The sequence below is a fragment of the Anser cygnoides genome, chromosome 3 (genome assembly GCF_040182565.1).
Source record: "Anser cygnoides isolate HZ-2024a breed goose chromosome 3, Taihu_goose_T2T_genome, whole genome shotgun sequence".
NCBI classification, from domain to species: domain Eukaryota; kingdom Metazoa; phylum Chordata; class Aves; order Anseriformes; family Anatidae; genus Anser; species Anser cygnoides.
Genome location: NC_089875.1, coordinates 94954199 through 94981845, shown reverse-complemented (window position 1 = coordinate 94981845; position 27647 = coordinate 94954199). Strand labels below are relative to the sequence as shown.

General features: G+C 36.7%; 1 protein-coding gene across 1 annotated transcript; it reads right to left on the bottom strand.

Moving 5' to 3' along the window:
• Positions 1 to 6537: 6537 nt before the first annotated feature.
• Positions 6538 to 23473, bottom strand: LGSN (lengsin, lens protein with glutamine synthetase domain). Its single transcript, XM_048050872.2, has 3 exons — positions 22264 to 23473; positions 12249 to 12427; positions 6538 to 9981 (listed from the first exon to the last, which is right to left on the bottom strand). The coding sequence occupies exons 1-3, from the start codon at positions 23333 to 23335 to the stop codon at positions 8782 to 8784; spliced, it is 2451 nt and encodes an 816-aa protein (XP_047906829.2). The 5' UTR covers positions 23336 to 23473; the 3' UTR covers positions 6538 to 8781.
• Between the last annotated feature and the right edge of the window lie 4174 nt (positions 23474 to 27647).

Genomic DNA, 27647 nt, shown 5'->3' with positions numbered 1-27647 from the left:
TGGTAGAAAGCACTATTTGTGGATGTTACAATGAGAGCTTAGTATCAGCAAAGAAATCAAAAAGCACTTTTAAATTACAGATTAAATTGAACAATTGTTGTTGCATACCTTCAATCAAAGAAAATTGCTCTGCAGTTGCAAACTCATCCAAGCAGTTTCTCTGTCAGTCAGAGTTTTATTCACCTTCAACCAATCATTCTTCACCCAGCACCTGATCTTCTGACCGCTGCCTTACTGGGTTTTTCTCAGGTGGTGAATTAGAGTTTGCACAGAGCACTCTCACCTATTCAGCCATCTTCACATATTTCTTCCACTGTTGAAATCTAACATGGACATTTGGTGAAATTGCCTGTAATTAGTTCCTTTCCTCTTTACTTCCTTTCCTGGCATATTGTAGGACCATATTTGTCTGTTTTCCACAGATAGTGTATAAAAATGTTTCAAAATAATTTCAGAGCAGCTAAATTAATGTTCTGCAACAACATTGTAGGATCAATTTATATTTGAAGCGTTTGAAGTATTTTGAACATATTTGAGTTCTTTAAAAAAAAATGAAGTTGTTGCAAAGAAAGAGAAGAAAGGGATTGTTACGATGAACATCGCAACTTTGTGAAGAGATTAAATACGTGAAATATGAGATGTAGAAGATGACTTACAGAGTGAAGCCATATATATATATATATATATATATATTTAGGAAGAAATACTTTAAAATGTCTATCCCACATGCTGACTTATATATAGACTGTATAGCTAAATCCTAATAATCGAAGTTCTGTGTAGAGTAAAGTTTCTGCTCAGGAATAGAAAGGTAGTTGGAATAGTTGTGTCTAGGGTGCATTTATTATGTATTTATGATTTTCCCACAGCAGACAACAAATAATGTGTTGGAAAGGAAAGAAATTAGTATATGTAAAATGGCAATCCCTATAAGCAAGAAGATTTTCCACAGCATTTTAATCAGATGGAAGTACGAAACAGCTTGCAGTGAAGGTGTACATTCAAATACTGAATACTGCTATTAAATAACAAATAATTGCATTGCTATGTTAGAGAATATATAAAGTATATAAATATATGCATATGCATACACCTGCACAAATATAGACAAGCACCTTTTAAGATTATATAAAAATTTATATAATATTATTAGGAATTAAAATAATATTTTGAGAAGTCTTGTAGTGCATCCTTTTCCAAAAATTCTACAGTAAATTAGGCTTAACTAACCAAATGACAAAGAGACGAATTAGCTTTCAGCTGCTGTGCTATGCTTCTTTAAAATATTATATGTACATATTTAAAATATATGGGTATATTTTTATGTGGCTGTGGTGGTTTTACTCGGGTGGGTGGCCGAGCTCCACCACAACCGCTCTCTCACTCCCCCTCCTCAAAGAGGAACAGGGAGAAAATATGATAAAAAGGGCTCAAGGGTTGAGATAAGGACGAGCAGATCGTACAGTAATTATCGTGACGGGCAAAACAGACTCAGCATAGGGAGACAGTAAGATTTATTGCCTATTACTAACAAGCTAGAGAAGCAAGAAACAAAGGAAAGAAACCAAAAGCACCTTCCCCCCCATCCACCCTCTTCCACCTCCTCCCCCCAAGTGACACAGGGGAACAGGGGTATGGGGGTTATGGTCAGTCTATAGCGCTTCTTCTCCGCCGCTCCTTCTCAGTCACTCTTGTCCCCTGTGCTGTGGGGTCCCTCCCACGGGATGCAGTCCTTGCTGAACTGATCCGATGTGGGCTCCCCACAGGCAGCAGCTCTTCAAGAACTGCTCCAGATACGGGTCTGTACCACGGGGTCCATCCCTCAGGAGCAAACTGCTCCAACCTGGATCCCCCATCGGCAGCAGCTCCTGCCAGGTCACCTGCTCCTGCGTGGTCTCCTCTCCCCGGGCTACAGGTCCGTCCCGGAATCTGCTCTGGCAGGGGTCTTCCACAGGCCGCAGTCTCCGTCAGTGCAGGTCCACCTGCTCCACCGTGGTCTCCTCCACGGGCTGCAGCGTGGAACCCTGCTCCGCCGTGGTACTCCATGGGCTGCAGGGGGACAGCCTGCTTCACCATGGTCCTCACCACAGGCCGCTGGGGACGTCTGCTCCGGCACCTGGAGCACCTCTCCCCCTCCTTCTTCACTTATCTTGGTGCCTGCAAGGCTGTTCCTTACTCCTCTCACTCTCTCAGCTGCTGTGTGGCGCAGCATATTTTTTTCCCCCGTCTTAAATATGCTCTCACAGAGGCGCAAAACAACATCGCTTATTGGCTCAGCTCTGGTCAGCAGTGGGGCCCTTACCAAACATGGGGCAGCTTCTAGATCCTTCTCACAGAAGCCACCCCTGTGGCTCCCTGCTACCAAAACCTTGCCACATAAACCCACTACAGCGGCATTTTGCAGCACAGCATGAGAATTTGAGATCCCAGAGGAAAGTTGCACAGTACACTGCTGCCCTCTGGCTGGAGCCTGGAAGAAGGAAGGCTGAATATTCGCTTTGTGTGCATGGTGTCAGTGGCTTGACATACTGGAGAAATGTTACTTAATAAATCAGATTTTGTTTTTATATCTCACAAAACCTGAAGCACAGTCAGAAGAATGTCATTTCCAAATTAATCTCCTGGTGAGTCAAAAATCTATGTGAAATGTATGATTAATTTTCACAGAAGTCTGTAGGCGTTGCTGATATGGAAATGAGATGACCAACTAAAAGTTAAATTGTGTGGTCTAGGCCAAACACCTAAGTCACTTCTGTAGGTAGTAAATGAAAGTAGCTCAAACATTCAACCAACCTCGTTGCCTTCTATGATGACATCACCAGCTGGGCAGATGGGGGCAGATCAGTGGATGTCATCTACCTTGACTTTAGCAAGGCTTTTGATACTGTCTCCCATAACATCCTGCTAGCAAAGCTGAGAAAGCATGGGATAGACAAGTGGACAGTAAGGTGGATTGAGAACTGTTTGACTGGCTGAGCTCAGAGGGTGTTTGATCGGTGGAGCAGAGTCCAGCTGGAGACTTGTGACTAGCGGTGTTCCCCAGGGGTCGGTGCTGGGTCTGGTCTTGTTCAACATCTTCATCAACAACCTTGATGAGGGAAGAGTGTCCACCCTCAGCAAGTACACCGATGATACAAAGCTGGGAGGAGCGGCCAACACACCAGAAGGCTGTGCTGCCATTCAAGCAAGACCTGGACAGGCTGGAGAGCAGGGCGTGAAGAAACCAAATGAATTTAACAAGAGTAAGTGTAGAGTCCTGCAGCTGGGAAGGAACAACCACATATATCAGTACAGGCTGGGGGATGACCTGCTGGAGAGGATCTCTGTGGAGAAGGACCTGAGGGTCCTGGTGGCCAAGAAGGCCAATGGGATCCTGGCGTACATTAAAAGGAGTGTCGCCAGCAGGTCAAGGGAGGTGATCCTCCCCCTCTACTCTGCCCTGGTCAGGCCTCACCTGGAGTACTGTGTCCAGTTCTGGGCTCTCCAGTACAAAAAAGACAGGGATCTCCTGGAAAGAGTCCAGCAGAGGGCCACGAAGAATCCAGCACAGAGCCTGGAGCATCTTCCCTATGAGGAAAGGCTGAGAGACCTGGGTCTGTTCAGCCTGGAGAAAAGAAGACTGAGAGGGGATCTTACCAATGTTTACAAATATCTTAAGTGTGGGAGACAGAGGGATTTGGCCAACCTCTTCTCAGTGGTTTGTGGGGACAGGACAAGAGACAATGGCCACAAAATGAAGCACAGGAAGTTCCGCACCAATATGAGAAAGAACTTCTTCATGGTGAGGGTGACGGAGCACTGGAACAGGCTGCCCAGGGAGGCTGTGAAGTCTCCTTCCCTGGAGATATTCAAGGCCCATCTGGATGCCTACCTGGGCAACCTGCTCTAAGGAACCTGCTTTGGCAGGGGGGTTGGACCCGATGATCTCTCAAGGTCCCTTCCAACCCCTACAATTCTTTGATTCTGTGATCTAATTGTCTTTAAGTCTATCTTACTCTGATCACCTTAAAATACATATTTAATTATTTGGAAGCCGGGGCAAGTGATCTCATCCTCCTCTCTAGACTCAGAGATGGGCTTATGTATCATTGGGCTAATAAGTAAAATATATTTCTATTCCTATAAACTCAGCTACAATCTCACAGTCCAACTGTCTGTTCCACTGACACACAACAACATGGGATCCCTGCAAACAAGGAAAATTGTTTATTATTATTATTCCAGCTCATTATTCCTATTAATGCTTATGCATCTAAGGATGTACCTATCCTGGTAAATATTAAATTACACTTCAGTGACTCTTTTCAAAACTCTGCCATGTTCCACAGACATCCACTGGGTAAAAGCATGCTGATAACATGAAGATTACCAGTACTGGAGACTCCACAGTTTTCTTAAATGTCACTTTTATTGGTTCAATATCCTGAACACTATGAAGGTCTCCAGACTGTCTAGTTAAAATCTTCTTTGATACAACTCTCTTAGTTCCATTCTGACCACAGTGGACGGGAAGAAAATATTATATTCTGCTACTTATCAGCATCTGTTACATGTTATAATCCCTTATACCATATCCCCTCTTTCCCTCTTTCTAAGCTAAACAAAGCCATTCAGTCCTTTCTACTAAATAGGTCCTAGAATTACAATCATTTCCTTTGCTCATCTCTGGATTTTCACTAATTAATCTACAGGTCTTCAAGGTGTGGCACCCTGTTATCAAATCCTGAAAAGAATTACATTAAGGAAAACTATAAATCTGTGGTTCTTGCAGGTTACAGTTTTGTTTATTTCCAATCTGTACTTCCTTAAAATTGCTGAGCTAGTGAAATGGAACACAACCCAGACTCCTGAACAAACTCATACTTATGCAGCTCAGATCCTTGTCCCAATTTAGTATTTTGCATTTAGCCTTACTGAAGTACTTTTTTTTTTTCCAGAATTTTTCTCCAATTTATTAACACCATTTTTATTTTAATCTTGTCCTTAACATAAGGGGAGGGAAAAAAAAATGTTTACAAATTGTTGTGGTTTAACCCCAGCAGGCAATTCCAGGTGGAAGTTTTTCCTCAGAAAAGTATCCCAAAATTTTAATGAAAAATAAATCATAGCACCTATCCATATTCTATTTTCACATAAAAGATTTGGTAATGTATGGCAGCGATGCAAATTCTAAATAAATTATAAAATGTATGCAATATGAAATATTTTTCCATAAAAGTCTATAGACTAGCTGTTAATTACAAAAATGTTGTCTAACTTTTCTATTGAAAGAAAAAAAAAAAGTTTTGAGGGAAAGTTTCTTTAATAATTATTAATGTTATTGATCAAAAGGCATAGACAACCTAGCAACTACTTATTTACCTGTGTATTCTGAATTGCAAACTACCATAATGCTGCCATAATGCCTTTACCATACTGGCATTACAAAAAGCCATCTTTTGATATTTTAGAGGTCTAGGAGTTTAGAACAATGCTACTTATAATTCTTTTGCATGATATGGAAACAAGACCTGGCATGTACAAATATATAGAAAAAAAAGTTGTGACGTGCAATGTCAAAAGCTGTACTAATTTGTCAACAAATAAATAAATACATAGTCTGGATAAATCTGAAGAGATTAAAAGATGCTTTATTAATATCAGAAATTTCTTATGCAAAGCTTTGCAGCATCTGACTATAGTATCCTGGGAAATCAGCACTACATTATGCAAAGCTAGAGATTTCATGTCATCTTTTTTTTTTCTTTTTTTTTTTTCAGTGTAAAACATGCAGACGTTTAAATTGCCAAACTAGTGATGCTCAAGATATTGATCCTGAATCTGTAGATCAGTGAAGGATTTTTCCAAACAACACTTCAAGTGATGAAATGTTAGTGATACATCAGTCAATAGTAATTGATTTCAATTGAGCAGTAAGAAATAGTTATCTTTTTCTTGTTGCCCTTCTCAAGCATAAGCATGAAAATTTGCTCAAGGATGAAGACTGCTTTAAAAATTCAGGACTGCTTATTTTGAAAGAAATATTTTTGATGTCTTCCCCAGAGTTAGAATTATCTTATTTTTAATATATAGAAAATATTTAGGAACCAGTGTTGAAAAAAATATTGAACAGAATTTAAGATACAATAACTTCAAGCTGCATTTGTGAACCTTTTATTTCAAACAGAATTCAACTGTCTATTTCAAAGTTATGACAGGTTGGCTATCCAAGTCACAAAAGAACTGAAAGAGCAACATCTCTGTTTTATAAGGTATTTCATTGGGCCTCTCTGGGAAGGGTGAGCTAACATGTTTTATTTAACCTGGTTCATTTTATAGGAATAATTTGTGAAAAATAGATATAGATCTGAAAATGGATTTTGGAAACTCTAGTGTTGGAATGCATTTCTATTTCAAGATAACTTCTAGATAAACTTTAAACTTGTTAAGATAATTATGCCTGCAGAAGCTTAATGCATGTTCCATGGCCATTTCTTGTACAGCTTTGCTTAGCCAGTGTATTTACCACCACATAAAAATTTCATCAGATTAATACACATCCTGTATGCAGTGACAGGCTTTAATACATCCTTTAATAACATCCTTGCCAGATGAAGAACAAGGAATAGCTATTAACCTGTGCTACTGTTGGGACTGAACAAGGAGTAAGGTAAGAAAGTTGTCTGAGCAAGGAAAATATTTTTGTGGATATTTTCTGCCAAGAGCTTGTGAAAACAAGAGTAAGAAATTACCAGAAATAGAATACAGGTCTTGGTAAAGAACAACAGGTTCACAAAACCCCTGAAGAACTTTTAGGGCAGCAAAACAAATATTTTTTTTTCAGAATGAGAAGCTCAGTTTAAATACAAGACTAGACTTGGGTAAAGCAAATCAGCCTGGAGCAGATAAAAACAGTTTTTATTTAAAAATCTGGAGCACCCAAAAAACAAGTGTCAGGTGAGTAAGGGAAAGAAGCAAATCCACCCACCAACCACAAACTGAGACAAGGGAACACATTTGTTATGTTTCCTCAGATCTATTCATATCCTCGTTATGTGAGTATGAAGTGATTTCTTCTTTGGAATCCTACATCAAGTTTTAGCATATCAGGTGCCTCATTGTCTCATGTCCCTGAAGATTATACTTTAACCTTTAAGTAGACGGAAGTGTAAAGATCTGAGAAAGGTTGTACTAAATTAATGAAGATAACTTCTATTCAAGACTATGAAAACTGAACTACATGGCCTCATTACTGCAGCTGATAGAAGGCCATGCTGAGACTGTGCCAGTGAAACAGGAACTATACTTAAGGCCAAAGTTCAAGAGTGTATGAGTACAGCTTATGAAGACCTTAGCCAGAAGCCTAGTAACGGGACAGGCAGTGTGCCCTGAGAAAATGGTACATACCATGGCTGAGACTACAACAAATAAACAAGATCAGAAACAGTATTGCTTTCAAAGTCTTCTAAAATTATTTCAACATTATTACATTTGCAGTTCAACTATCAGTGCAAGTATAATATCTAAGTTTCTATAACTTAGAAAAATTCCAGTACAACACTCTGGAGGGGAAGAGTGGCAGGTCCATCAATAGGCAAGTAACACATTTCTGCTTTCACCTTCTAGTTCAAGAGGTTGACAGAGGCAGTGACTGAACCTTATTTCCACTCCACTAATGACCCAAAATTTTCACTCACGAATTCCTACACATCAACCAAAATATTGCAACAGGATAAAGAACATCATAAACCATTCTTAATGTGGAGTTGGAATACAAAATGATGGTTGTTTTTTAATAATAAAAGATGGGAGCAAACCTAAAGGGTGAGAGCAAACCTAAAATCTGCCTCCTGCCATTCAAAAAAAAAAAAAAAAAAAAAAAAACAACTTTACAGTAGGTACTCTTTTTTATTTTAGGATGGGTTTTCTCTTCCTCTGTATTAATGTCTGTTTTCCAATCTCTGAGTTCATATTTTCACTCTTTCTTTCTGATTTTAGTCTGACTCCTTTTCACAGTCATTTTCTTCATCTTTGATAACATCAGATTGCCCTAAAAAGCCCATTTTAAGCTCTTTATTCTCTGGCTTCCTTGCCTTTTTTCTTCTCATTTCTCATTCAACTCTAAATTAACCCATTAACCATCAAAACTCTCATAATACCAACTCTTTTTATTGCATAGTGGCTTGATTCTCCTAGCTTTCCATCAATCGTTCCCTCTTCATGCCACCATTTAATTTCTTTTAACATCTTTATCCAACAGATATTGCAAATTTCATTCAACAACAGTATTCTTGATGTATAAATTATTTCATACCCACTTCTCCCTCCTTTCTTTTCTTTACTACTAAGATACTGATTACTGTCTCTCAGGTTCTCTGGCCTGGGAGAGGCTTTTGCCCCTCTTTCTACAATGTTCATCATTCTAGCTGAAGTTTTAAATCGAAGTCAAATTCTTCTGGTTTATCAACCTTTCACCTACTGAATAGGCTGGGAGAAATCCCAAAGCCAAATGGAATAAAAATTCCTTAACCTTCAATTTTCCTGACTGCCACCTTTCACCCCATTACTCCTGCTTTTCTCCACATTATACAGTCCTATTATAGTTGTACAAATGGTCTTTTCTATTTCATCTACTCTTTTCTTCTTTTCACCAGCAGGTCTGTTCACTTAAATTCACTTTAAAAATACTGTTTTTAAAAATAAAAAATAAAATAAAAATAATTTAAAATATATTTATTAATTTCAAGATACTTGTCTACAGTATATGCATTTACACAGCATTACTACAGAAGAATGCTCCTTCTAAATAAAATACCCCAGGCATTTATTCCTTTCAATATCCATTTCTTCAGTTTCTAACTCATAATGTTTCATGGCAACAAAATATCTGATAAAAGTTTCACCTAATGCTTCCTGAATGCATGAATCTTTCTCAAGTGCAACAAGAGCATCTTCTAGCTTCAAAGGGATCGATGAAGGTTTCAGATCAGAAACATGGTTTTCTTCTTGGGACATATCATCATACCTAAGTCCTCTTTTTATTCCATCTAGACCTGCAGCAACTGTAGCAGCAAGCACGAGGTAGGGGTTTGCTGTAGCAGAACTTAATTTATTCTCTATATGAGTACCTTTTCCAACATGACATTTGACATTAAAGGCACAGCTGTTATCATTATATGCCCATTTTGCATTTACAGTCTCTTTTGATTCTTTACTGTATTTGGAATAAGGCTTACGGCAGCTGGTGGTAGGAGCCATCAAACAGCTAATAGCTGCTGAGTGTGCCAAGAGACCAGATAGCCAATTTGTTCCGATATCTGTGAGCTCCTCAACTCCATAACCAGCAGAAAACAAATTCTTTTGGCCATTCACATCCCACAGGCTGTGTGAAAGAGCCCCTGAATTGTAGAATCCTGACTCTGAGAAAAAGCTAGCTACATAGTTATACTTCTTAGCCACCTCTTTAATGCCTGTTCTAAATGTGAAGGCACTGTCAGCAGCATCTATTCCAAATGCTGGATGAAAAGTGATCTCCATTTGTCCAGGCCCACTGGAAGAAGAAAAGCTTTCAATGTTGGCTCCAGTATAATACATTCCTTCAATGAGCTCCTGAATGAATGTCTGGTCATGGTTATTTAGTATCGTTGCTGCAGGAAAGGATATTGTCTTTGAATTTACAACCTCAGTAATGCCATAAATACAAAATTCATAAGTGAAGGCAGAGTGTAGAGAAAAGCCATTGTCCTGAAGCTGGCTCAGCTGCTTCTTGGCAATGTGCCTAGGTGAGGTCATTAGAGGGTTGCCCAGTACAGTGAAAGAATCACATATCACTCTAGCAGTCTGCTCAGTCCAGGGTAGAATTCGAAACGTTGATAAATCAGGGTTGAGGATTATGTCACAATTAAAATTAGTTGCATTTATGTAATCTATTTCATTATCCTTAGGATTCAGGGTCAGTTCAAGATAACTTCTGGGCATGGCAACACCATGAATTGCTTTTTCCTAAACACAGAGCAGAATGACAGATTACCAAATGAGAAAAGAACCGAACAGTATTTCTATGTATGTTAAATTTACAAAACACAGACTCTTAGCAGGAATAAAAGAACACCTAAGGCAGTTATCACTGAGGTGGTGGATAACAGCCAATTATGGTGTCAATGTGAAACCCAGTGAAAACCCTGGCATCAGATATCCTGATGATTGCTTTTTAAATTCCCATGCATAACTGAAAAAAAAAAATTGTTCAACACCTAATCTTCCATGGTCGTTGTACAATTATGGAATCGTCAGTTATATGGAAACTTTGCAAGTCAAGCTTTTATTTATAATCACATTTTTAGGCTTTCACATTCTCAGAGCATTTACTTTCCATAGATCCAAGTGACCATACAAGACTCATGGCAAAATAAATTCAGCCTGTCACTTCCCTTTAAATGTCATAACGCATACCTCACCATTTTTCAGATGCAAAGTTAAGCCAAAAATGTATGGATCTGTCAAATAAGGGGAAAAAAGAGGGAGAGGAGAGGAGAGGAGAGGAGAGGAGAGGAGAGGAGAGGAGAGGAGAGGAGAGGAGAGGAGAGGAGAGGAGAGGAGAGGAGAGGAGAGGAGAGGAGAGGAGAGGAGAGGAGAGGAGAGGAGAGGAGAGGAGAGGAGAGGAGAGGAGAGGAGAGGAGAGGAGAGGAGAGGAGAGGAGAGGAGAGGAGAGAGAGGAGAGGAGGGGGAGGGGAGGGGAGGGGAGGGGAGGGGAGGGGAGGGGAGGGGAGGGGAGGGGAGGGGAGGGGAGGGGAGGGGAGGGGAGGGGCCAACAATTATGCCAACATCTACTTAGTGAAACTTGGCTCATGTTTATGTCTTACATTTATTCATCTAAGAGGAAGGATTACCATCTGAATGATCAGAAGACACAAAATGAACCTAAAAAGGGGGAAAATTTTTAGTTCTGTCTCTGGCTGATAAAACAAAATTTTGCCTATCCAGATGGAATATTTTTTAAACACTTCAAGCTGCACATAACGGCTCCTCTTAAAATTAATAAATAAATGTCTGCCTTCTCTAAAACAGATGGAAATCCACTGGTAACAATTCTCACTAACTAACACCCATAAACAAAACTGCCCACTTTGGTGAATACTGCTGCAAGGTATCTAAGCTGTCCATTCAACACTGAAAAAGTACTGAAGGTAAACGCCCTATATTACACCCACCTCTCTGTCCACCAAAACCTCCACCAAAAAATAAATAAATAAATAAACAAATAAATTGATAAATAAATTATCACTCTCTTCTGTGCATACACATACAGATATATGTGCGTATATACATACACATTTTTTCAGTGTCCAAAAATTTAATCTGTCACCCAAGGCCTCCATTCTTTGAGCTGGTAAGTAAGGTAAACACAGAGGCTGTCTTTGAACAACATGAAATAGACATTTGCAGGTTCACTTAAGTTAAGTTGCAGTTAACCTCTCAAAACAATTAAAATGACGGAGAGAAAGTTTATTTTGATAAAATCTAAATAACACCAATGAAATCAAATTGTATCTAGATGATACAGATGCAGTTTAGGAAAATCTGAAAGGAAAATAATGAAAATATTGCTCAGGCTTCAGAAGCAACTTGAAACAAAAGTGTTCTATATCTTGTCTTGATGATTTTTTTATTTTTTTTTGGTGATCATGCTTAAAATATTTGTACTGATATGAGTGAAAGTATAATATAGCTATGCACATGAAGTGTCACAGAAGCAATATACTGAAAAGGCTGACTAGTCAGGGATACAACTGCTTCTTAATTTGGTTCTTATTCCCTGAATCATCATATGGCAAGTATGGCTATTAAATCATTATTTTCTCATCTGATTGACTCATAGCTAAAGGCATTTTCATTTCCTCATTTTCTTTCTGTTAGTGGTTACACTTTCTCTTTACAATTTACCTATATTCAGGAACCAAATTCTTTAATTGTGTTGAACTTGATAATTCTGAGGAAAGAGATTATTAGAAGTGCAAATAACTGAAATTATTAGATTTACTTATTTAGATTACCATTTTTGTGGAAAAGAGGGTAATCTAAATTATACTGGGGGGGGGAGGGGGAAAGTCTAGATCCTTTAGGAACATTAATAAGTAGAAGGAACAGATAATTTGTTCAAAGTTGAACTTTCTGCCTACACTTCAAAAATAATATATATATATATAACATAAATTAAGGATGATGCCATGAAAATACATTATGACATACCTAAAAAACAAAATACTTACATGAAAAAAGCGAGAAGGAACATTCTTTGATCTTGACACACCGTGGAGGTCTATTGATTCAAATCTGACGAACTGTATGTTGTCTCTGGCCATCTGCTGCTTAATAAATTCAATATGAGAGAAGAGGTGAAGGAGAGTTGGATTTCTGAGGCTGTTTATATCAGGCTCTCTGCTGGATGCTATAAGTGAAGAGGAATGTTCACATCAAACAAAATAATGAATGCTGGAATACAGGCTGTTCTCCTAAAAAAGTGCAATAGTGGCAAACAATGACAAAAAAACAGTGTAAAAACAGAACTGAGAAAAATATATGGATCACAAAACATTTTTGTAAGTAAACAGGCAATTTTTTCACCTGAGGATCCATATAGAATCCCTTGTTTTCTGGAGTGGTCTATAATTTGAATGAATTTTTATTGTGATAAGAAAACACAGAAGTATCATGTAGTAAATCCAGGAATTTCTGAGGGATACCTCAGCTGTTTTGTTGGGTGAATTTAGGGGCACAAATATCAGCTGGATATCTATTTCTCATTGAATCCTGGTAGAATTCAGGTGCTGTATTTCTTTAATGCCTTCGAAAAGCACGTGGATACAGAAATGTAATAAAAAGGGCACTTATCTATTAAATCTTTCCCAATACCTTCTGAGGAAGCCTGCAGTCTTCTCCACAAGCAGCAGACATTTAAGAGAAGTTTATGCATTTACTGGAATAGAGTTGCCTTCTTTACTGTATTACAGCAGCTGTAGGACAGTATAAACTTCTTGATATAAAAGCAGTAACATTTGAGTATAAGTTTTATAATGGAGCAGAGACCTAGGCACTGTAACTTCTTTTCACAAACCTCTTCATCTGCCAGATGGCTTTCCTTTTAAGTATCTAAGTATTATTACTATCCAAGCTAAACTGAATAAAGCATTAATTTCAATTTACTACAATAAACTTATTAAATCAAGGGCAAAATCTGATATTAAGAAGAAAAAAAAAAGTATAAAGCAAAAAGGTAAAACCAAGGAAAAAAATAATTGTAACATCCACTTCTTCTTATGACCTCTTTCCCTTTCATTTGCTTCAGTTGTGAGCTGCTTATTGAAACACCTTTTTTCTTCTGTCTTCTATAAACATCAGGGCACTATGTCCTCAAATAGATGTACATTGAATAAGGAAGTATTGTTTAAATTTTGTGTTACATTCTGTGTTACAATAGCAGCTAAAACACAACTAGTGAGCACAGAATATATGTAAACTATCCTTATCTTACTTACGTCGTCCAAGTAATTGTTATTTGAATTCCAATTCAGTCGTCCTATAACGTTGTTTTACAGCATAAATGTTTACTGACTTTTAGCAAATTTGACCTCCTTATGGACCATCAATTAGCCATCTATTAACAGAAAATAAACTGTGGCTATTTATCAGATGGATAGAGTTCATAAACATTCTAAGAAGTGTAAGAAGCCTGAGGTTTTTCAAGCTAAAAAAAGTGCTCAAGCCTTTATTCTACAAGTGTTTAACTCATGTGTAAACATTAAAAAAGTAAAAACAATTAACTGAAAAAGCAAAAATTGTCTTCTCCAGTTGGACTTGTTATTATTAATGATAAATTTTTCTAGATTTATCTAGAACTAAAATTAACATTGACCTAGTAGTAGTCTAAAACTAGCCTAAATACTAATTTGGACAGCACAATGGTCAAAAGACAGATATCTATTTTATTTACAAGATTCTTGACACAAAATCTGTTAGAATCAATAGAAACACTCCCACAACTTTCACATACGTTTTAGAGGCAGTTCGTCATTTATGATATCATTTGTATGTTGTGTCCCCCCACTGAAATGATAAGCTTTTGTAAATTATATGATAGATAAAAATATTAATATCTGTCTTAAGACTTAATATCTCTGATTTTGAAAATATGAAAGGGGATTTTTTTTGCATAATATATAGAATGACTGATTAATAACAATACTTATATTTCTCCAGCACAAGTCCCAAAAATATATTTTGTTGGTAGCTGCTGTATAAATCACTGGCAAACTAAGTCCATGAAGCTAGTGATGACTAAAGTTTGGAAAGGTGTACTGAGGATCTGAGTACTTTGTCTTTTCCCAGTTCATATGGTCTTTAACTAGAGCAATAGCTAATGGAGAGAAGGTAGCTAATAAATAAGTTTCTACCTGAATTCAATGCACAGTCTTACATTCTTATGAGGTAGGACTGTATCCATGAGTGTAATTGTTTCCCTAGCTCCCTGGGACTGTAGAAGTAACAACAAATTCATTCTCAATTCATAAACTCTACTTACAGAAACATGTATGTACGTTTCACAGGGTGTTGAGATTTGGTTTCAGATTTTCATTTTAAAAAATAATTATAAATCCATACTGTATTTCTTTTATAAAACAAAATGATACATGTAGATCTTTAGATATTTATGTTTAATCAGTAGTACACAGGAAAGCATTTAATGTTTCTGTGTTTCTGTCTGTATTTCCAATTCAAGTTACCACAGAGAAAAAATTAGTATGGCTTATGTTTTGCAATTACTACAAACTAGCTACTAATCCATGTAAATTATCTACATGTATCTTTTTTTAATATGAATATACAAAACTATAAATATTATATTACTAAATCTACAAACTCTACAAACTATAGTATTATGATTATTTCTAGCAGAAGAGTGATGTCATTCTTCAATCATTACTATTGAAATCATTCAGTTTCCTAAGAACAGCTGACTTCTGTCTAGGGCAAATTGTTACATTTGCTTTATATTCTCAGAAAAGTACCATCACAGAAGGAAAGTCCGCATGTCCCAGATCAATCTGTCGTTATCTGCTTGTTCAAAGAAATTCTTTCCCATGGTCTCTTGTTAAATCACACAGCATCTAAAGCAAACAATTTCTCAGTTCTATAAGAGGTGACTGTCAAACTGATGAAATGAAAAGAACGTGTTACATGTTGCCAGGGGACTTAACAGTGACAGGAAAAGGCTGACCTAACAAATGTAGTAATATTGGAAACTCTTCTTTGAGAAATACAACCACCAAGGTATCATAAGGCAATAACAGCAGATACCAGGAGGTAGTCTCCAGATACAGATCATGCACTGGAGAAGGGACCACATTTCCACTGGTCCCCTCAAGTATCTTCTTCCAGCAGCACCAGCTGTGCTAGATACAACCCTGCTGCAGTCACATAGCTGCTCTGCTCCCTCTTCCTGTCCCATGAGAAGGGGTCTGGGTGCCCTTAGAAATCTGTCATTGGGTGCTCTGAAGGTCTGTGTGATATTGACCCCCCTTTATAAGTCTTGGGTAGATGATATTCACTGGCATTGTGTCCCACGGGATAAATACATTTACACCCTTCTAAATCCTATGAAAATACCTGTCAGTACTAACTTAAATATAGCCATTCATCTTTACATGACTCTGGTCTGTGTATTCAAGAGCAGACAGTGTACTTGGTTTGTACAGCATATTCTTACATTTGTCTTAAAACATTAACAGCCTCTTTCTCAAACCTCATATGACAGCCTTTCCAATGCTATACATCATTCTTACTGCTAGTGTTTAAAATCTCTCTTTTGTATCCCCATCTGTATTTTAACATGGTAGGTAGGAGTACTGAGTTATATTTAAATAGTAGTATTGATATGAATAGCAATCAGAAACATTTACACTTGGAAACATTATGTAATTTAACTTTATATTCACCTAACTATAGTTTCACCAAAAATGTTTACAATATTTATTTCTGCAGTCAAAAGGTGTTCCATAACTCTTGTTTTTTCTCCCCTACAAGACCTTTGACAGGGGAAGAAAGATGTAAGCATACCAAAAAATTATTGAAGTGTGGGAGAAAGTAAAAATATTTCCCTGATCTGTTTGATTTTCATATTTGAATGTTTTTCTATCTGTTTATTTGTCTCATTTTATCTTGTTTTCCTTTTTAATCTTAACTCTGAAAATGGCTTTTTAAACTAATGTGGTCACAGAGAAGTTCAGCTCTTTTTCATGAGTTTCATATCTAATTTAGAGGCCAGTTGTAACTATCCATAGATTATTCTTTCCAAACTGTACGACAGTACATGACATGGCTTCTCAGAGGAGCTACATTATTGAGAATTAAAATAGAAAATATAATTTTATTTACCAATTGATGAAAGATAAAATAAAAGACTCATTTTTTCTATCTTCCAGGGTGTTTTATAAAATGGCTGTTCTGTATTGAATGAGAAAATGATCACAGTTTTATATAAAAGTTAGAAACGATTCCACCTAGACAAGAAAATTTGAAAATATAATATGTAGAAATGTCTGAAAATAATAATGTGAGTAATACCTAATTGATAATATTAAATACGATGGATCTAGAGTGCCATGCCTTTCTTCAAATTCAAATAGAAAAACTGGATTTAAGAGAGGAATCATTAAGCCAAGTTCCATGAAGTGAGTTATACAGTATTGCAAACTAGATAGCCCCTTCTGATTTAAAAATATTTGAACTAATGAGGAAAGAAAAAAAAAGTCTTAAAAAATAAAAAATAAAAAATAAAAAAAAACGAGTACAAGAACCACATTAGCCAAAAGTAAAATTATTTAGGGAAAAGAAGGTTTTGCATAGTAGACAAGGTAGAGACTAAATTCTTCTTGAATATATTATAGAAGGAGAGGTGGCAAGCAAAGAAATCAAGCAGAGAATCTATTTCACTTACATTAGGTCTAAACTAATTGTTCTGGCAATTGTTACTATCACTGTTATTAGAGAGAAACTAAGCATTTCTAAAGGACAGGAAGAATTACTGTCTGACCATACCTCTTTTTCTCACAGAGCTACAGGATGACTAGCTTACTGCAGGCACCAGAGACAGATGAGAAGAATTTCACCCAAAAGGGTACATAATAGAGCAGAAAGATAGGATGGAAGTGCTATCTGAGCATTTTTGTTTTGTATAGATCAAGAAAAAAAATGGAAAATCATACAGAGTCACACAGCAAGAAGAGATTTTCAGCTATTGGTATGGAAGATAAAGGACTTAGGAGTTTTGGTTGGCTTTAAAGAAAAATATCTGCTCTTACAGCTTGTGAGGCAAAAAAAAAAAAAAAAAATTTAGCAAGTTATATACAGCTCAGCTCTAAGGAGAAAATGAAAGAAAAAGAAAATATGATGGTTTGTTTGACAGAAAATAGGGGCAATCGAGAAGGTTTAGGAAGGAGCTAAACTTAAGCCATGTTATATTCAAGTTGAGTTCAAAATGTTGAAAAAGCAACATCAGAAAAAAAAATGAACGGCAGATAGGATATAAGGAAGGAACATGATGAAATAGCATAGCATTGTTTTTTTCTCTTTGGGAGAGCTGTGAGAACAGAACAGATTATATAAAATATAAAGCAGAGAAGACCAGCAAGTCAAAAACACTGTCTTCCCCACAGTAATCCCCAAGGTCATGCAGGAATGACTGCAAGAGGTACTGAACATGATCAGCCCAGAACAGGATTTTACAAACATCTCCAGTCTCCACTTACAGCTCCTAAAGTGTTTTCATTTCTACTTCCTGATCACTGAGCAAAATCAGTGGGAACAGACAGACATGCCTCTTCCAGGTGAGCACAGGGGATGGTGAACTCTGGCAGCAAGGAGTTCAGACTTCGTTAAAAACGTGGACAAACATTGGTTTCTGTGGAGCAAAAAGTCTATGCTATTTGCATTGTATGAAAGTCTTCTTTTCATACTTCTGCCTGTAAATACCAGTTATCATCCCTTCTAACTGCCTTTTTACCAACAGTGACAGCTTTGAACATGTTAAGAATGGCATTGTGAGATTACTCATTGTAATGGAAAAGTGCTCATAGAATTGATTAGTTCCCCTCTTAAGAAATATAAGAAATATAGCCTGTTAGCAGCTATTTAACATATGGGTCCCTTCCAACTCGGGATATTCTATGATTCTATGATTCTATGACACGCTTTTCCTTAAAAGGAGAATTTAGCAAAGGAACTAATAGTAACTTGAATATTTGGGGTCAACACCCGAATAACTTCTCATGTTGGAGGTTTTTTTCTGTGCACCTAACATTTCAACAGTCACTAGGTAACTTGTGATGCCTACAGCTATAGTTAAGACATATTTTCATTCTTCAGAAATTTCCTCCACCCTCCTACAGTTCCTGATCCAATGCTGGTCACATTTACATGTCCTTACTTGACATATGCACAAGATCAGCCCTGTTGAGAGGACCCATTCCTGGAGCTGTGCATATTTTAGCTCTTCCTTTTTTTTTTTCTTTTTTTTTTTTTTTCTCAGCTACAGACCAGGATGTACAAAAGGGCATTTGAAGCCCCCTTGATAGCCTGATTACAGTGTGTTGCCCACCTACAGCTACATGGAGATGCTGTTGTCTCTTAAGATCCAGAGGAGAGTTTTGTCCTAAGCCTGTGCAGTGGCACCAGGTTCTTCAGGTCCCTCTGTCATATACTGGGTGGCCCAGATGGCTGCTGAAGCCACCTGCAGTCCCCAAGTCTGGTAATTAATTTCCTTCTGTGACAAAGAGAACCCCACCCATGTTGTGAATCACGATCCTTGGGAACTCCAGATTTCTCACATAAAATTTTCTTCGGTCTCCTCTCTGGTTACCACAGCATAAACATTCCAGTTTAGCAGTATGTAAAGCAACATGGGATATGTTTTGAGTTCAGTGAGGTTAATATACATTTATATTATATACTACATATATAATACGTGCATTCCTGTGTGTATATCTACATGCTATAAAGTGTTGTGTAATGCTATACACATGAAACTTCATCTGCATTTTTACTGTTTGGAAGACTCTCTCTTGGTCTCCCAAGATCACAGGCAGTGAACAGCTTATGAAGCATCTGATTATTAATGACTACACGCTAATTTGCAGAAGTGCCCATAATTATCATATATGGATACTTATGCAAATAAAATTCATAAATTCATATTAATGCAGTCAGTAGAGTTGACTAATTAGCTGTAAGTGTTAGCTTCTATCTTTCCATGGTGATGAATTAAATTCAAAGAGCTTTAGTTTCAGCTCCAGTTTCACTGACAGTGTCTAAACAGTATTTTTCATATTGGCCAAATACTTTGGGTGTCATTTATTCTTTTATTATTATTATTATCCTGCATTGTTATTTATTTATTATTATTAATTATTATTAATTGTTATGAATTATTATTAATTATTATAATTTAATAATAATAATAATAATAATAATAATAATAATAATAATAAAAAATATATTGCCCTCAAACACTTCTTTTCACAAAAGAGCTGGCAAGCAGTATAAAGTATTCAGAAGATGAATAGAAATCCCATGCAACTTCCAAACAGAATTTTGGAACAAATGTATGGACTTTTTTTTTTTGAGAGATGTTAACCAGGTAACTAGCATGGCTGTATTTCAATCCTCTGCATTACAATAATTCCCAGCTACGTTTTAGCCCTCCTACTGCTTCCAGCTAGTGACTGTCCCATAACTGAAAGGACAGGTGTGTAGTTTTAGAACAGTAAGGTATACTCCAGACATCCAAATATCTGTAAGTGCTCAACATAACAACTAAAGAATTACACTGGGCGCTATTTATCTAATAATTATTTATTATAGTCATATAATTTCAATGTTGTCCTACTTTATATTCTATATTAAACAAAGACACAAAGAGAACATTCTGTAAATCCAATGTTTGGAAAATTTGCTGAATATGAGTAGTATTTCAGATAGACACAGTATACATGTATAGTATACATGTCTAGATCCAAGACTTTTGTTCAATCACTTTGGTAACTAAAATGGTCAAGATAATATTTTAGTCATAAAAATAAAATATTTAGGATTTTTTCTTATAAATCTTAATTAGCAATGAAATATTGTTTATGCAAAGACTCATTAAAGACTGCAGAATTTTATCTAAAGCTTTCTGCCCTTCATTTGAGCTACCGAGCATATTCAATGAAGATTAATTTCAAAGCACACACGTTTATACGTAAGTAGAAACTATTTCTACACAAAGAATGTGTTGTTTTTTTTTTTCATTTATCAGTGGAACTATAAAAGTATACACGGCACCCTGTCATTTGTTTGGTCAAAGACAAACGGAATCCAAACCTTACGAGACTTGTTTTGTTTTAGATATGACAAAACAGGATTCCCTCACCTCCCTTCATAGTTAGTTTTCAACTAGAGTTCTCTCACAGTCTTTGTTACTGTCAGTGACACAGATAAAAATTAACCCCAGGCTCATTTAGGCATTTCAGAGTTAGGAAAATAATCTAAACTAAACATGTAGAATTCTTCCCCATTGAGGGGAAAGAGAAGCCAATTTCCCAAGGCAAATTTCTCATTAACCATTCTGTCTTTGAAGAGAGGATGACTGTCTTTGTCTTTCTCTACTGACAAAGAAATGAGCTTGACTAGATAGACACTTTAGTGGCAATATTGTGGTTGAAATCTCTCTGTGGAGTCTACAGTTAATCTAATCTATTCCTTATACTTTTTTAATGGTGTTATGACAAAGAATAGTTTTTTATATTTTTTAAAACTTATTTTCTGGTTTTGCAGAAAACAATAGTAATCTAAATTTGGCAATGAATTTTGCTAGCCTTTCAGCAGGGAAAAATAAAAAAAAAAATAAAAAGCAATATTGTAAGGGAACAACATCCATTGTAGGCTAAGAAATAATCCTCTAACTTGTTTATTCTAATAGACAAAAATAGAGAGTGGTTTGAGCACAAAATATCATTTCAGACCTTTATATTTCTCATATAGTGCACTGAATTAGCTCTGATGATCATAGAGTCATAGAATGGTTTGGGTTGGAAGGGACCTCAAAGATCATCTAGTTCCAGGCCCCCTGCCATGGGTAGGGACACCTCCCACTACGTACAACTATTCATGGATATCTTATTCGGATTTGTTCAAACTGGCTAACACAATGTCTACTGAAAAATCCTCCTGTGGCCAACAAAATTTGGTATATTCAAACTGTCTGTTTTCAGAGCACATACAACCATGTTTCTACCATCTGAAAGCAGACTTTTCAAAGAGCAGGATAACTTAATATTGTTATACAAATTTAATTATGACTATTACATTTTATTATATAATCAATGATGGACAATTTTTTTTTATTAATGAAGAGTTAAGATTCATATTTATTGTATCAGTCAGATAAGCCAGAGGACGTCATATCTGCCCTGAGAAGCTGATGATGTTATCTGACACTGATACTCCTGGAAGTTTATTAACCTGGTATCTCTTCAACTGGCAAATTGTTGTTTGCGTCCTTCCTGGAGCAGACACAAAGCAACTAACTGCTCAAGCCCATTACATTATTATAGTTAATAGTAGCTTTCAGCTTGCTGATCCAGCTAGCCCGGAAGTTTAGTTTTTACTGTTTCAAAGAAACCACTACCTCTTAGTAGCAATTAATTGGCTCTATAAACACTTCCAAAATGGACTTATTGAACAGCATGAAGATAAGTGGAAGTTCTCTGCCTCATTTGCTTTTCTTCCCCTATAGTTTATATTAGATGTTTTGCATTCCAGTCCTCTCACAGGACTAATAATTGCAAACATCATCCCTACATGGGAGCAATTTCCACTGCTGGATATGTTAACAAAAAGGAAATTTTAAGAAGCCCAAATGCCTTCAGAGTTTTTCAGTGTCTAGCAGACCTTTGGGAAATGTTGCCTGCACTTAGTTTAAATGAGGAAATATTTCAGTTTTAATGAACATGACATGACCACTTGTGCATGGCAGTTTTTGGCAGGCAGCTTGGCATCATAAATGCCTTACTTTCTAAAAAACTCAACATAGATGTAGGGTAGAACTTCTGATACACCCCAATGATACAGAAACTATGGGTGTCAATTTTCTCATTAGTTCTGACTAAATTTTGCAACTTCACAGAACCCCACAAAATAACAGAAGCATTTTCTTTAACAGCACAGCAGGTGATGGCTAAATATCCTTACCGGTGTGGCTTGCAGAAGAGCCGAACTCAATCTCCGGAGCAGTGCTTTCTGCACTCGTAGAAGTTGCTGGTTGTCTCAGAATAGGTTGATCCACCTCACTGCCTGCTGGCTGTTGCTGATCAGACCCAGCAGAGCTGAGGACCAGAAGAGATTTGCTCTGCTGTCCCACTCCCTCCTTGTGGAAACTGTGGTATTTTTGATTCTCTTTTCCAAAATGGAGACTAAACATCTCAAAGGATCTACCCTGTTTGTCAGCTATTTTCTCCCCAGGCTTCAGGTTTTGCTGGGAAAAACTGCCACCTGACCTGCCGCTGCAATTGGGCCCATGGTCAGGCAGAGGACCTTCACTTAGAAATTTTTTCAGCTCTTCCAGACTTTGTTCAGAAATGCCAGGTGTGAAGGACTCTGCAGTACTTCTTCCTTGTGTGGTTGCAGTACTCTCCAGGAAGCCTGTCTTTGTCATATGAAACTTGCTGTCTTCATCTGTCCTACCCTGTTCTTCTTGTATACAGTCCATCTTTTCACTGTCCTCTTCCTTGTACACTGTGTCTGCACACCCAGCTTTTTCTGTGTTGCTGGCAGCTTGTGCACCCGTCGGCAACTTTGTTTTACCTGGTGTATCTATCTTCTTATGCATTTTTTCTATTACTTTTTTCGCAGTGCCAGCATTTTCTGGGATTTCATGTGTTTCCCCCGACATGTCTTCTTTCACGCTGCTGACAAAATGGGAACTGCCACTATCCCCTCTGTCTTTTTGCACTGGAGGAAAATTAGTCAGGTTTTGAAGAGATTGATGTGATGGTGGTTCTGAACAACCAGTGATTCCTTGAAGATGATGAGGATCTGGGATTTTCGAGGTATGAGACAACTCTGTCTTCTCATTTTCTAACAGAGGAACATGCTTTGTTGTATCTTTGACTCCTTTTTTCTTTCTGAAACTACATATATTGTTGCCATCAACTTCATCATTGGCTCTTCCAGATGTGTTCTGTAACCAGCAATAAAATATACAACCAAATAATATGCATGAATGAAACAGAACATAGGAATGGTCTACTAGCACCAGCTTCATTTACCTTGTGGCATTTCCATCACTTCTTGGTCATGGAGGTCTCTGTGGATACTTACTACCTTCAAATTATGCTATTTGGATAAAATTTTCTTACTGAAAATTGAGTGAGAAGGTCTTAGGTTTTAAAATGAAACTGGTCAAAGTACCTTTGTAATTTAATTTTTAGGCAGACTTAATAAATGAAAATATAAGACCCTGTACACTGTGACATCATTTGTCCAAAAAATGTGGCTTTTAAATGTGAAAAAATGTATTTTAATAATTATATTTATACATGTTCTTGTTCATATCAAAAACATTTGTATTTATAAAGGAAATAGCCTTAAAACACAGAATGCTGCCAATCATTTGGGATTGTATGGGAAGTGAAACCTAAAAATAATCTGGCTTTAACTGAATTTCAAGGATCTAGTTTGGCCAAATAACCAAACTCCAAGGGCAGCTGTCAAATGAGCAAACCTCTATTTGGATATATATTGAGGAAAGAACCAGAGGATGATGTTTACCTTTCTATTTGGCATTGATATGATTTACATTGTAGTGTTGGGAGCAGATTTTTAAATTGATATAAAAAATATGGAGATGGTGCAAAGAGGAGCAACAAAAATTAATCTGTTAGCATTATCCCAGAGAATATCAAGAAGTGTCTGAATCATCTCTCCTGAGTAAACAGATAGGACCATGTGTGGTCCTATTACTGTGGGTAATTACCCCATCACTGTGGGTAATTAATTATTTTACAAACTATCACGATAGGGATCAAATTCTCCATCTCGTGATGTCCCAATGAAGACTCTGTAATACTGTTTAACCAAAATATATATCACTCCATAGCTGATCACAAACTGTTATATTGCTCACGAAATCCTGCTCAAGCATTTATGGATGACTAAGCAACTTAGCCAAGAGTTCTTGGTTTGCTTGGGTCAGACTGGAATTAACACCTATAAAATCACTGGGAAACTGAGAGATACCATCTTTATTACTGTTCTTCACCTTTTCCACAAAGACTAGACTCTGTCCAATTTCTGAATTTCCAGAAGAAATAGGGATCTGCACAGAAGCAAAGTGAATGCCAGTCTGGATAAGGCAAAAGAGCTTCCTGCTGGCAGACAAAAGCATTTAGAAGAAAAGGCAGTAGTGTATGAAACATACATGGAAGGAAACAGTCACATGGCTTCCACTAAGGTAATTAATAGCTCCCTTCTTCTGTATTATTCCTCCTATTTTCTCATTATGTTCACTCATTACGCTGTTTTCCATTAATGCCCCAGTCAGAAAGGCATAAGACCTTTTTTTCCTGAAACAGAGCTCAAGGAAATATTTCCTTTCTCTCTCCCCCTTGCTCTGAATCTCTGTGATGCACTTAACTACAGCTTCTTTTGGAGCTCACTGGGACACTCCTGCCAGCCCAGAAAGCAGATGACTGCCAGCTCTCTAAGGACATGACATTCTCTGTGTGTAACTCCCTTGCACATATCATAACCGTGACTTGGTTGGCTCTTTGAATCAACATGATTACTGTCTCATTGACAACAGAAATCTTTGCTTACCTCAGTTTTAGCACTCAGTTTCTAATGATTCCATTTTGTCATCAAAAAGCTTTGGTTTATTCTCATGAAATGATTCTGGGTGTACTCTGATACCTCTACACATTCACCCATGTAGAATAGGCCTAATTCCTACAGCTCTGTATCATAACAGAATAAAAATGTAATGAAGTTTCCTTCATTTACATTCAGTAATGTTCCTGAATAACAAAGCAGACAAGAACTGCTTATAATGGAGCATTTTAACATCCTCATTAGTAATACAACTTAAGTGAAGCTAGGGAAATACTGATTGCCAAATGGAGAAACCTAAATCATTTTGAAATGAAATAGGCATCAAATTAAATTTCTAGATATATAAAATGTTTTTTCTGAAAGGAGAGAAGAGTTTCATCTGTGAAAACTGTAATCATTAAAGGATTGCATTTTTAATGAATTTATGAAAAATATTTACTTAAACGTCCTTTGCGGCAAAGGCTGCCATCATTAAAATATTCAGATTTCCTCTTTATGAAGTCTTCATATTTCCTTTGTCTTCTTCAATAGCTTGAAATCAGTAACATAACATAACAATATCTGCATTTCTGCCCTATAATGCATTTCTGTATTCTGTGCTTAAAGATAACTACTGAAAATTCTAATGTTAGACTCAATTCTTGTCAGTTGTCCCTATTGTAGATCTTTGAAAATATGTTGAACATAACTAAATATGAACACGTCCTTTTGTATAATACTTAGATATTGTAGTCTGACAAAGAGTAGTTCATGTAACAAATGTAAAACATCAGAAATCTACCTGTTAGTGTAGTTAACCATGCTAAATGATTTCCTGAACACAAGGTTCACATTATAATCTTTACCAAAACAAATTCCTTCTGAACAGAGAAGAGAAGGATAAGGACTGACCACTTGTATATCCATTAATGGAAACATTTCTTCGTAATAAAATTCTAATGGCCAATGTGGCTATAGTACTCTGCAAATAATTTATTTTCTCAACAGAAGTTGGGGCTATGGTACTGCATTTTTATCATAGGATATTTATCATAGATAAAGGATATTGTGCCCATTGCTCTTAAATAAGAACACTGACGTTTTTTGCATTTAAAGAAAATAAAATCTTACATTTACACAGAGAACAATCTATGCATTACTTAGGACCCTCAGCACAGGGCACTCTGTGATTTTGTCTCTGTGTAAGAATGATTCTTCTAAATAAACTGAGATATGTATGGATTTTCATTTTAAAGTAATTTAATGTCATTTTCTGAACTGGACTAATACTGAAGTTTTTGCAAGGTACAATTATAGCATCCTTTCATATTAAAAAGTCATATGCATGAGTTATTATACAGCCTTACTATCTCGTAGTTTATGTGTGTGTCTACCACCAGAAAGAGTCTAGTGCTTGGACACAGAGGCAGAAGAACCCAGGAAACAGGACCTAAGAATTTTCTCATTAATTTATTATTTCTAGAAAGTTTCATTTACAAAATACAGAATCAAGTAAAGTATCAGCTTGAAAGACTTAGCTGGATAGTGATCATGACATAATTTCATTGAAACATGTGTCCTGCTATGCAGAAGGGAAAAAAGAAATATTCATGGCACTAATATGGCAAAAGTTCTAATTATTTTTTATGTCATTACTGAAATTACTGAATGTTCCTACATTTTCCTTACTGTGTGGCAACAATTAACAGGAGCTACTATAGCTACATGAAAGTTCTTTCAGGCAACATTTGTTTCAGAATCATTCATGTGGTTGTTTTTTTTTGTCTGTCTGTTTGTTTGTTTGTTTCTTATTTTCAAATATTTACTGACACACTAAGTCAAAAATCTTGAAAGTTTTGAAGTTTTCTTCTCTTTCTTAACTCATAAATACTCAGGTGGTGATTGCCAGAAAGGTTATTTCCAAAATGTAAACACTATATGCAATACTATGCAATAAGTCTAAAGTTTAAGTTTTCTAAAAGATGTGTCTGATGTTAAATGTCATTGATAGGTATCAGTACTCTGCCAAGTCTTGACTTCCATTGGGACTTCTTGCCCCAGTGCTGTAACTCATGCTGGTACATTGATCCCCTTTGCACAGGGGATTTGGCCCTGGAAAGCTTTCAGTAGAGGTGGACCACTGTGAGTCCTGCGATAGACAGGAAGACTAGGGGTGAAATGGACTGAATGTCTTGTTATTAAATAATTTCAATTCACACAAATAACAGCTTTTCATGTCTTCATTAGACACCTAGTGTATCATGTCATGTGCACAAGAGTCTGGATGTATGTGACTATCAACAGAACAAAGTTCTCAAACTACAAACAGTGCTTCAGGGCTACACTTATGTATTACAGCACTGTATTAGGGTGCTATACAAAATATAGCACTATACGAAGTATAGCGCTAATACCATTGTATTAGGGTGCTATACAAGAGAATATCCTGCTGTTCAGCTCTCACATGACAATGGCAGGTAAAAGGTGTAGAGAACAGAAGACAGTATCAGCAAGCAAATATTTCAGCCCTGTGCAGATGAAATTGCTTGCTCTACTTAACCCAATTACATGCCACTGCTGGCATGTCGTCAGGCTCCTACAGCTGAGAGACATTTTATATCTTGTGGCAACACAAAAGCCATACATCTAAAGCAATTTATCTCAATCAGTTTGTGTTCACTTCTCAGCTTTGTTCAAGCTCTGAAGTGGAACATTAACTATATCATGAAATACAGCACTGCCAAATGGCAGTTCATCTGTAAACCTGC